Source organism: Montipora capricornis, chromosome 4 (assembly GCF_036669925.1).
Source record: "Montipora capricornis isolate CH-2021 chromosome 4, ASM3666992v2, whole genome shotgun sequence".
NCBI lineage: Eukaryota > Metazoa > Cnidaria > Anthozoa > Scleractinia > Acroporidae > Montipora > Montipora capricornis.
The window spans coordinates 29835991-29848864 of record NC_090886.1 but is presented as its reverse complement, the minus strand read 5'-3'; the positions used below and the strand labels follow the sequence as shown (position 1 = coordinate 29848864).

The 12874-nt window shown below is 36.5% G+C and overlaps 1 protein-coding gene and 1 pseudogene across 1 annotated transcript; one reads left to right on the top strand and one right to left on the bottom strand.

The window, feature by feature from the left end:
• Positions 1–1113: 1113 nt before the first annotated feature.
• On the bottom strand, positions 1114–1608 carry LOC138046490 (ATP-dependent DNA helicase RecQ-like). The gene has a single exon (XM_068893117.1). It carries the CDS (start codon positions 1606–1608, stop codon positions 1114–1116), a length of 495 nt encoding a protein of 164 aa, XP_068749218.1.
• A 7657-nt stretch (positions 1609–9265) lies between these two features.
• LOC138046489 (uncharacterized) lies at positions 9266–11353 on the top strand (annotated as a pseudogene).
• Positions 11354–12874: the final 1521 nt, after the last annotated feature.

Genomic DNA, 12874 nt, shown 5'->3' with positions numbered 1-12874 from the left:
CATCAAAGTCTTGCAATGAATGACAAGACGTCTTTATTTCCTATGCCAATGCATTTTAAGGATGAAAAGAAGCTTGCAGACATGGTTGACATCCTTTGTGAAATAGAAGAAACTCTAAATAGAATGTGGCAGAAGACAGGTGCCACAAATGATGGTTCTGGAAATAGTGCAAACAATCTGTTAGTGGGAACATGCTTGCACCCAGGAGGAAAATATTGGTCATCACCAAGTTGCTGAGATGGAGGGAAGTGTAAATAATTGTTAAGGGAAAGTTGTTCTTCAGTTCTTTCAACTGGCATCCAAAGCCATTAATGAGTTTTTCAAATTGCTCTTCATTGCTCTTTTTGATAGCTGGAGGTCTCTGCCTTATGTCGTAAAATATATTGGATCGATTTGGGTTCTCAAGGACTCTCAATGGATTTTGCATGGCGAACTTTTCTGTAATTGCATCTTGATATGCCACAGGTGCTGTTGCAGTCAAAGCAATAAAAGGCTTACTTGGGAATATAGAAGCAATGGTATCCAGCTTCCCATAATCTGGCCTAAAATCATATCCCCTATCGACAAAAAAAAATCCAGACAATTGTGGCACGAGAAACTGCTAATATATTCATTTCTGCAATGTGTTATATGTAGCGAGTACATGTACATGACATGGATTGTACTAAAATTTGCTTAATGTGCATACTTAGAATTTTGTTTCCAGTGCTTTTACGGAAAAAGAAACTTGCCATGTGTATTGCATGTGTTGATCACTCAGAAACTCACACCAAGAACATTTAAGACTATAAGTACCAGACTGAGTCGTCATGATAGTGAAGTGCTTGTGAAATTCGCATTATGTGATGCACGTTTTTGTAAAATACATGTACCAAAATCACATTATCGTTCATGTCAAGTACAGGACACGTAAATAAAGAAACAATTTCCAGAGTAAAGACAATATATTGCTCTTTGTACAAATATATCTAAACTGATGACATGTTTGAGCCCAATGAGAGCCGAGGAAAACCGAGGTGCAGCAAAAGGTATCAGTTAAATCACGAATGAATTGCCAAAAAACATTTACTAACCAATCCACGATGCAGTGCGCTTCGTCGGCCACAACACAGACTACGTTTTTTGATACACATCCGATAACAAAATTTCCCTGCATTTTTTATTGCTGCCAAGCACTTCAGGATGACAAAACAAGATACTGACACGTCCACGTAACACATTTTCCACAGAATCACCATGTACATTTATCTCTCGATCATTCAAATTATCCGCCTCCAAACATTCAGCTTGGATAATTGCTGTCGACTGTCCTTGCATCTTTATTTTCTCAACTTGATCCATCATCAAAGCGGTCAATGGCGACACAATAATTGCAATCGAGCAATAATTTCCGCCTTGAAACAAGAAGTTGCACATATTTGGTACAAGCTGATAAGTTACAGACTTGCCGTATCCTGTTGGAAGGACGGCTAACACATCTCGTTTTTGCTGCACAACGGCTTTTAACGCCTCCAACTGTTTTGGTTTTAAATATATATTGGGCGTTCCGCTTTTTGCTAGGGAAAATTTCACCGCTCTATTGAAATCGGCATCGGAGACGGCTGCCATTTCAAGAACTTATTTAGGGCATGCGCTCTTTCATCGCCTGTCACATTCCTGACAGTCCATCACGTGTGCAAATCGGATTTGACCAGATCTCGCCTTCGCTCGCCACAAGAGATCTGGGTACGAGATTAGTTTGGGAATTGAAAGTAAAATATACCGTTGTGTGAAACCCATATTATTTACCTGTTTCTTGTCAGACTAGGCTGAAAAAATCTTGTTGTACCAAGGATTGCACATCTTAATTGAAAGTTCTAGATGTTCTGCACTTGATCTGACCATTATTTACTTTAAATGTATTTGAACTGGTTGTCTGATCTCGCCTCAAACTTTGAGGGTATTGTATTTCTCAACTTTCAACATCACCCTTTCAGCAAGAGATCTGCTTCCATTTGGTAAGTACTGGATTACTGATCATACTGTTATTTTCACTTTACATGGTAAAATGCTTTTGACATCAACTTTTCCTATCATCCGCGTTTCCTTTGTGTCAGATATAATTTGTTTACGAATTCTTTTTGGCAGCACTTTTTATCCGCTTTGTTGTAATTTCATTGTATAGTGTACCAGACATGTCACTACAATACCGACCATTAAAGTGCAAGCTTTTCAGTGCTACCTAAATAAATGTGGTTTTATTTTGAACCAGTTGCGTGCTTTTAGTTTGAAAATTCACCACCTCGGTTTGTTTACACAATTGACATTCAAAACTACTTGCATTCCAGCTTCCTTCACGTGCGCCTGAAGGTTGTACTTTTCATATTTGGACTTGTACATTATTTTAGGAACGATCGCATCTTTCCAAGAATTTTTATTGCTCAAAAAATTGAAGCTGATGCCAAAAAACTTACACTAGACTGCTGGGCTGTACAAAGAGCGAAGCTATTGAAATGTCCTGTTAGACAGTGTTGGAACATGTACCATTGTAGAAAAAAGATGTTCCTTCTGAATTTTCTTGTATCGGAAACAGTCATACGTTTTTTGTTAACGTTGTTTATTTACCCTTCAACCTCTTTGCTTTGCTCATTAATCCTATGTCTGGATGTGTGTCGGCTCCTCAGCGAGTTAGCAGCTTATCTACCAGAATGAAAATTTCCACGCCAAGTTCTGTGCAAATAAACTGACATTCTTGGTCCCACTCAATGGAGCAATTTGCGATGATTGGTCACATTATTTTATACTGTAATATTTTGTAATAACACTTGAAGTTGCATCTAGGTATAGAAATAGTATTCAAAGATCAAAATCATATTCTTCATAAAAATGTTTCAGCAGCCTTTTAAATTGCCTTATCTTTGGCTGCCTTTCTGAGCGTTATTCGCTTCCGTACAACTGAAACCCGATTCTGACCTTAGATCACAACTTGAGGTAACTTCTTTGGGTAAAAATGTACCGACCAGTGCAGACTGAGCTAAACTTGAAGTGTTCCTTTTATGTTTATCGCCTTTCATGTGAGACTTCTGAGTGCTTAATCTCCCATGCATTCAATGTTGATCACCTTTTTGAAAACACAACACATAGCCTTGCGTTTGTTGCCTTTAAATTCTTTTACCCAGCTAGAGTTTCCCTTGCGAAATAACTCTGAGAATTCCTAGGATTTCCTCGGAATTCCCAGTGTAACAGGACTTTCCATAAATGGGAAGGAATTAATGGAAATTTCTGAGAATAACTGGGAATTTTAAGAAATCGCTAGGAATTTTAAAGGAATTGCTAGGAATTTCTGAGAATTTTTAAGAACTGGCTGGGAATTTTCAAGAAATTCCCAGGAGAATAAGTGGAAATCTCTTGGATTGTCGCAAAACCACTAGGATTACACCTGAAAAGAGGGAATTTCTTGAAAAAATGAGAAAAACATCCTTAACTATTAAGCCTGAGTGTGCACACACAAAAATGGAAACAAAGGCAACACTTAAAAGTGGATCCATTAATAATGGCCCCTCACTCACTGACACTGGCACCCATTAAATTGACTTCTGTTTGACAAGTGAAATCACAGTAAAATCTACAAAAGCACCACTCTTTAAGGGTTCAAAGGGGTAAACTACCTGAAACATTACTAAAATTCACATTTCCAACTCTGATTTGTAAGCAATCCAAACAAATTTTATTGCATGATTTGTAATTTATTGAGAGCTACATAACAACAAATATATTGGAATTGTTCACTATTAAAAAATTGTAGGTGAAATCAATTACATTTGTAAAATTGGCTGTTTCTTAATGTATAAATAAAAAGTATTTCCAGTGTACAGATAATCAGAGCCTTTTTTTAAGACTTGTATATACTGTATGTATAAACAAAACTAAGGAATTGTTGTGATAATAGAAATTTGCTATCAAGAATAAGCTGAAAAACTGGAGCAAAATTATTTTGGAGAAACTTATGTCCATGCAGACTTACCCTTCTTATACTGCACTCGTAATTTTCTCTGTTGGCCCCTTATAAAATTGTCTACAGCAGCCCTGTCTGAGCCATATTTCTTTTGCATGATATCTGTAATGCAACAGTAAAGGATATGTGAATGACACAGTACATGAAGTACATGAAGATCCCATTAAAAAGAACTAAACAATTAAAAACTGCATATTGGATATAATTTGCTTTAAGTGGAGGGGAAAGTTCTTTGAAGAGTCTCTTCTGTGTAATGGTGTAAAGGTGCATGATTGGCATTGACACTTTTTACCTCATTGATGACGAAGTCTTAATGAGGTATAGTGAGGGGGACTTCAGGTGCTCACTCGATCACTCGTTCACTCGATCAATGGGCTGTTAAATTTCGGCTTTTGTTCAGACGGCCGAATTGGAGTACGAACGTTCTGGAACGGAAGCGCTAAGCGCATGTGTCCTAAGTGCGAATCCTACCCTATGCTCTTATTTCATTATTTGTAGGGGACGTTCTGAATTTTCCATCGAATTATGAAATTGAAGTCTCAAAAGTCGTAGAAGAACAGTGTTCCAAGTATCTTTTGAATTCACGTTAAATTTGTGTCACAGGTATTTAGAAGTCGGATATGCTTGGTCTTGATATGGAAAATGTTCGTCTGAAGTCACACGACAAAGCACACCGTAGATCAGCCATTTTTATTCAGCGACGGCAGGAGAGGAGTTTACGACTTTCAGGTAAGAAGTTGATATTTTCTGTCGTTCTTTCTGACAAAATAATTAATAGGAAACACTGACAAAACAATTAATAGGAAACACTCATATACACCACAAACCACTGTCGAATCATTCGTGCAACGAATTTCAATTCGCTGTGGATTCGACTTTCCCAAGTTATTCCAAGGTTCCAAGTCAATCAAAGTTGAATCTGTTGAATATAAAGCTTTGTAGAACTGAAAGTGAATTTAATTGGAATTGAAGTGAACTGCAGTGAATTTGAGTTTCGTTGAGCTGGATTTGCTGTAGCGAGAAACTGAAGAATAGTGATAGCGTTGGTGAGTAAGGTTTCTCAAAATGGGAAATAGTTTAGCACAATATAAAGTTGCTATTGGAATGCATAAAATTTATTTAACTTCTAGAGAATATTGAGATTGCTTGAAAGGAAAATTTTGGTTTTCATTGCTGCTTTTGTTTTATCTTGAAGCAATATATTTGCCTGTCTTAAAATTCGTTGTCAGTCGTGTCAAGATGATGGAGTGGAATTACCTATGGCTTACGCAGATTTATCTTTATCGATTTTATATTCCTGAACTAATACGACTTGATAATGATATCGAAACTAATCCAGGACCACCATGCTTTTGTAATATATATGCAAAGAGAACTAAAACACCTCCTTTGTCTCGTGTATATGTTGTTGCCAGTGTTTTCAAAATCTCACAGCACCATTAGGTGAAAACATACATTTCTAATAGAATTATTTCATTGAATGGAGATGTAGAAACAAATCCAGGACCATTAGATCAGAGCAGTAATCCAGAACAACCCCTACATTCCGTCTCTTTATCAGAAACTAGATTATCTCAGTTAGGCAGGATTCCACTAGATGTTGGGGGTGGTAGAGATTGCTTTTTTCGAGCTGTATCACATCAGCTGTATGGCACTCCAAACAATCATTATCAAGTACGTAGCCTTGGTATTCACCATTTATTGCATGACCCCGAACAGTTTATAGAAAGTAATACTGGCCACTCTTGGCAAGAATATTTGAACAATATATCATGTGAGGGAACATGGGCTGATGCAATTATTATCCAAGCAGTAGCCAACTGTCTAAGTTTAAGAATTCATATTGCTGAATCACTAGCAACTTTTGCTCCTGTTACCATTCTACAATCTGTGACAGGTGAAGGTGCCAGCATCTACATTGGGCATATTGGTGAAGCCCATTATGTGTCTACTGCACAGAAACAAGTTTCTCAAATATCAAACAAGAACAAAATTGATATGACATTAACTGGTAGCAAAGACATAACTGATCAAAAAGAAAAACACAAAGCTTACATGAAAGAGTACATGAGAAAGAGAAGAAGTGATCCAAATTTTAGAAATAAAGAGAAGAAAAAATGTGTGAAAATCGATACAAGAAGATTGAAGCAGAGAAAAGGAACAAACTGCTTCAAAAAGGAGAATGGCAAATGCAGATCATGTAAGGGAAATCAATAGGCAGTCCTCTAAACGACAAACCTAGAACACATAAGGGAAATTAACAGGGAGTCTTTCCAGAAACGAAAAGCAGAGAATCCAGAGCACATAAGAGAAATCAACAAGCAGTCTATACTAAAAAGAAAGCTGAAAACACAGAACACATAAGACAGCTCGGCAAACAGTCTTTTCAGAAACGAAAAGCAGAGAATCCAGAACACATAAGGGAAATCAACAAGCGTTCTTTTCAAAAAAGAAAAGCTGAGAACCCAGAACACATAAGGGAAGTAAGAAGGACTTGTAGCTACTGAATCATTTCAAAATGCACAAAATATGTCGGCGCCCATATCTGATGACAGTAATGGGTTACAAATACAGACAAAAAGTAATAAAGGTGTAGCTTCCATGATAAATTCCTTTCATCAAAATATTCAGTGTGGTCCAGAATAGTTGTGACCAGTTGTGGTACAGGACATCTGTAGTAAAATGTGATTCGAAGAAGTATGTTGCATGGTCACAAGATATTGTTAAGTTGTGTGTCACTGGACTCAAAAGTGTTGAAGATACTGAATGGAATTGTAGTACTTGTGATGCAAATCTCAAAAAAGGCAAGTTGCCCAGTTGTTCAAAAGCCAACAAAATGATGTTTCCTAAAAAACCAGAGGTATTGAATTTGACACCACTAGAAGAGAGGCTTCTTTCACTACGTATCCCTTTCATGCAAATTCGTGAACTACCAAGAGGTGGGCAATTATCTATTCATGGAAACGTTGTCAATGCTCCAAGCGATGTTAATTCTACTGTTCACTGTTTCCCAAGGCCTATCACAGAATCTCAAACTATTCCAATAAAACTTAAAAGACGCCTCAGCTATAAACATCATTATCAGTTTCAGAATATTCGACCTAAGAAAGTATTAGATGCAAGCAAGTATCTTGTGGAAACAAGTGATTTGCTCAAAAAAGAAGGCATCGTAGTGTTAAATGCTTGGGTTGATAAAATAAACTTGCAGTCAAATATCTGTGATGAGTGGAATGAATTTGTTGAGGATTTGGTTCTTGAATATTGTGCTCCGTTATACCATCACGCACTTCCTGATTACTAACCAAGGACATTGAACGTATTCAACGGCGTGCACTAGCAATTATCACGCCAGGCTTGTCCTATAGCGAAAGCCTACTGTTGTACAATATGGTATCTTTAGAACACAGACGTTCAAATCAATGCAACAAATTTTTCGAATCCATTGTAAATCCAGATCACAAGCTACATCAACTCCTCCCACCAACGTTCACTTGTAAATATAACCTTCGTAATCCGCGAAAATTTGTCAATCCAGCCACGCGCACCAAGCGTTTTTCATCAACTTTCATAACATCAATGTGCAGACGCTACTGAGCTGCTGAGCTACTGAGCTGCTTTAGTATTAGTTAGTTTATGTTTATAAATTTTTTAGAACTTATATTTTTAGTATTTATAGCATATATTACATAAATTTTTACAATTTGCATTTATACAATTATACTGTAATTTCATGCAATTCAGCCTTAGAGGCTGCTATATGAATCTTTAATAAACCTATACCTATACCTATACCTTGGACCCTTCCAGTGGGAATTTGCAAACTAACAGAATGGCAGAATTGGCTGAAAATGTTAATATACACGATAACAATAATATCACAGTGAATACATCTTCTTCTAGTGATGCTGATAACACAGTGTGCAGTGAAAGAGATGTTGATGTTGATGACTGGTGTGAAGTTGAGGAGCATCCTTCAGGGGTTACAGATACATTATTACAGGAACCTGATATAGCAGTTAATGCAGACAAAATTATCGGTTTTGCACCAGGAGAAGGAAATAATCCATTAGGTGTATTTATGGATAAAGATTCTTAATACCTGTCATTTCCTTCAATATTCTGTGGAAAACAAAGATGTGAGAACAATGAAAGAAAAAAGTCAGTTTCCTACAGTACAGTTGCTAAATGGGAGTTAAGGTGTCAAGATAGAAGAGCAGCCAATTCAGTCCCAAACATATTTTATAAGCTAAAAAAATTACAAATCAAACAAATTCAAGATAGTGCTTACATATCTCTGAGAAAGTGCAAGACTAAGGGGAAAAAGTACACAGCTGGTGAACTGAAGTCTGAAGACAGTCTTAATAAGCTTGTTCACCTTGATGAAGGCTTCAGAGAGTTAAAAAATCTTAGAGGATCACCACCTTATTTTGAAAAGTGCAAAAAGGACTTGTTTGCTATGATTTGTCAACTGGGAAATCCAACATGGTTTTGCTCTTTTTCAGCTGCTGAGACCAAGTGGAGTCACCTGCTAAAAGTATAAGGTAGAAGCGTTGAGAAAAAAGATTACAGTGATGGTGAAATAAAGCAAATGACCTGGAAACAAAAAGCAGATCTCATACAAAAAGACCCTGTGACTTGTGCAAGAAATTTTGAACACAAGGTCCAGTTGTTTATTCGTGATGTTATCAAAAATGATGTTGAGCCAATTGGAGAAATAGCTGATTATTTTTACAGAGTAGAATTTCAGCAAAGAGAAAGCCCACACATTCATGGTTTATTTTGGGTAAAAAATGGCACCACAGTATCAAAAAAATTTAAACGAAGAAATTGTGACCTTTTTGATAGATACATCACTTGTCAGAAGCTAGACAGTTCAACAGAAATGGAAGATCTTATCAACTTACAGATGCACAGGCATGCCAAAACATGCAAGAAAGCAGGTCATAAGATATGCAGATTTAACTTTCCATTGCCACCAATGCCAAGGACAATGATCTTAAAACCCCTTGATGAGTCTTCATTTGATGAAGAACAAACTAACAATATAAAAGCAAATGCTGAAAAAAATTAAAGAGCTTCTAGATAACACGAAATATGGCAATGATATATCTTTTGAGGATTTTTTTACAAAGGTTGCAGTTAACTGAAAAAAACTATATCTTGGCTGTAAGATTCACCTTAAAACGTGACACATTATTGTTGAAACGAACTCCATCAGAAATAAGGATAAATAGTTACAACAACGATTTACTCAAAGCCTGGAGAGCTAACATGGACACACAATTTGTGTTAGATCCTTATGCATGTGCTACAAACATATTGTCATATATTACAAAAGCCAGCGAGGTAAGAGCAGACTTCTAGAAAAAGCATCAGAGGAAGCTAAATCTGGGAATAAAAATATTACAAATAGAGTAAGACACATTGGAAACAAATTTCTTAATGCAGTCGAAATTAGTGCTCAGGAGGCTGTGTATCTTGTGTTACAAATGCCAATGAGAAGGGCCTCCCGTGAGTTTCAGTTTATTATTACTTCACCTCCAGACGAAAGAACTTTCCTGTTAAAGAAATTGGATAAAAAATAAGAGAGCTGCCTGACAATTCACCTGACATAGAATCTGACAACATCATAAGGCGCTATCAAAGGAGACCAAAGCAGCTGGATAATTTGTGCCTTGCTGACTTTGTTTCGTGGTTTAACTGTGTTAAGGATGAAGATGTTGATAATGTGGTTAGTAACAAGGAAGCAGTAGATTCTGTCGATGGCTTTGTGCCAGAAACCGATTTTCATGAGAATTCAGATGATGATCCAAATATTGATTTAACAGAGTCAGAATTTGAATCAAATAAATACAAATTGAAAGGAGGTATGAAACTAGTAAAAAAGAAAAAAGCCTAAAATTATCCGATCTGTCCGGTATCACGAAGATAAAGACCCAGAAAACTATTATAGAGAGCATCTTATGCTTTATATGCCATGGAGAAAGGAAAACACAGATTTAATAAAGGACTGTCAAACTTACCAAGAACGCTTTCAACAGGTTAAGGAAGAGATTCTCAACAATAGGTGCCAGTATGAATACCATTCAGAAGTGCTAGATAAAGCAATGCGTGATATCAATGATAGGGACTATGACAGCTTTGACAACATTGCACCAAATGCAGAGCACATAAATAAACAAGACTGTGCAAACTAAAGCATAGTCACTATGATTTGCTTGATGATATGGGTATTTTCCCAAGGAGAAATGATGAGGAAAACCTTGTTATCAGACGGATTTCTGATGAGCAATATCGTCAACTTGTGCAATCTTTAAATGAAAAACAAAGACAATTTTTTTATCATGTCCTTCACTCAGTTAAGACTAGTGACTAATGCATTGTATGAAGCTCTGATCAGATATCTGAATAGCATTCCAGGTGAAAATCCAGATGATGTAAAAGTTGTCAAACCCTAAGCCTACTGGTAAAGCAGCCTTCAATATAAAAGGAAATACATTACATTCTGCATTTAAGATACCTGCCAACAGAGGGTTTGAATATTGTGCTCTGGATAGTGATAGACTAAATACTATTAGGACCCAACTAAGAAATTTAAAAGTAATTTTCATAGATGAAATCTCTATGGTTGGAAGTGGTCTGTTCAACTTTTTGAATTTGAGGTTGCAACAAATTATGGGTACCAAGGAGCCATTTGGTGGAGTGTCACTGATTACTGTGGGTGATCTTTTCCAGTTAAAGCCAGTTTTCGATAAGTGGATCTTTGAAAATTCCAAATCTGGGTACAGTGCTTTAGCTAGCAATATTTGGACACAAGACTTCACCCTCTTTGAGCTGACAGATATAATGAGGCAAAAAGATGACAGACAATTTGCAGAACTACTTAATCGCTTGAGAGAGGGAAACCATACAGATGCTGATTTGGACGTTTTGAAAGAAAGAAGAAGTAATGTAAAACCTGGGGAAGAAAGTTACCCAATGAATATGACACATCTATTTACCACTAATGCTTCAGTTAATGCTCACAACAGTGCACTATATTACCTTTCTGTTGGAGATAAAGCTCAGGTCAAAGCCTTTGATATTGTAGTAGGGGATATCTCTGATGATTTAAAGACACAAATGAAAAATAAGATCCCAGATGATCCTATAAAGACTATGGGTCTTTTTTCAGTATTGCCAGTCGCAACAAAGACAAAATATGACTTAACTACTAATAATGATTTAGCTGATGGATTGACTAATAGAACAGAGTGTGTCATAGAGATAATTGACTGCAGAGTTGAAAATTCAAGCAGACCAAGCATTATTTGGGTGTCATTTCCACTTTTTGACATTGGAAAAAAAACAATAACATAAATAAAAACTGGACTCCAATCTTAGAAGTAACAAGACAATTCAGAATCAATAAGAAAAATCAAATTCCAATTCTTCGAAGACAATTTCCACTAAGACCTGCTGCTGCCAAAACTATTCATCGATGCCAAGGAGACACTTTAGATGACGCAGTTGTTGACTTTCCACAGTCCTCAGGAGAGCACATACATTACGTTGGATTGAGCCGAGTAAGAAACAGTTCTAGACTGCATATTCTAGATTTGAATGAAAACAGAATAAAAGTTAGTGAAAAGGTTCAGAAAGAAATGTTTAGACTGAGAACAGAAGCAAGTTTTATGCCTTTAGCAGCTTTACGTGGGACTGATTCATCAGACACAGCAACAGTCTTGTTTCACAATGTAAGATCTCTTCACCTACACATAGATGATGTGCGAAGTGATTTTTATATTAAAAAAGCTGACATTAATATTTCAGTTGAAACAAAGCTTTGCAGGACAGATACAGATTGCTTATACAACCTTACTGGGTACACCCTTCACAGAAATGACTATAGTCAATGTGTACCAGAACATGCTATGGAACTGCTGTATACATTAAGAATAATATCAAATGTTCAGAAATTCCCTACAGGTTCAATGTCAATTCTGTAGAAATTACAATAATAGTTCTCAACCATCCAATTCCTAATCTGCACATTATTGGTATCTATCGTTCAGGCACTAATGTCACAGTGTCAAAGTTGAATGATGCACTTATTTATCTTCATGATTCAAGTTCCAGCTGTAATTCTTGGTGATTTCAATATCAATCTCATGAAAGTGTCGGGAGAACAAAAGGCTCTGACAAAATGCTTGATAGATGAGAGAAGATACTCTCAGTTAATAAATCAATGTACTACTGATTACCATACTCAGATAGATCATATTTACACAAATATCCCACAACTTGTTCAGTCTGCAGGTACACTTCAGTCGTACTATAGTGACCATAAACCAATATTTATTTCCTTATCAGCCTCGTGATTCATGTATGACTACTATGGCTATAGCCTGCTTACTACAGTAGGCCTTTTCCAAGATACAGTTGACTGATCACTGAAACTGACCTGAACTGTTGAGAGCCTCGGTCTGACTACAAATGTACTTGTGATGCAAATTGATCGAATGCAAATTTGTAGTCAAACCGACACTCTGGATAGTTCACGTCAAGTTCAGTGATCACTCAACTGTATCTTGCAAAAGGACTATTCCTGTTTGACATAATCTCAAATCTTTTTGGGATTTATAAGATGTTTTGATTTAGCTCAACTATTAAAACAACAACATAAAATTTGGCTGAATCATAGCTCATCCTCTATATTCAATTATGCCCATAGTAAAAAAATTCTGCAAGATACAGATTGCATAGAGAAGCTGTCTGCCAAAAATTATAATACTGCGTCATAACAAAGAGCTCCAGTCTGTAGGTAAAAAATGCTATCCTTTTTTAAAGATATCCATATAAAGTAATTCTGACTAGCACAAAACACTCTTTAATATACAT

What these genes read in the sequence shown, in the direction of transcription:
- LOC138046490 (XM_068893117.1), bottom strand. Translation starts at nt 1,608, where the DNA reads ATGGCAGCCGTCTCCGATGCCGATTTCAATAGAGCGGTGAAATTTTCC.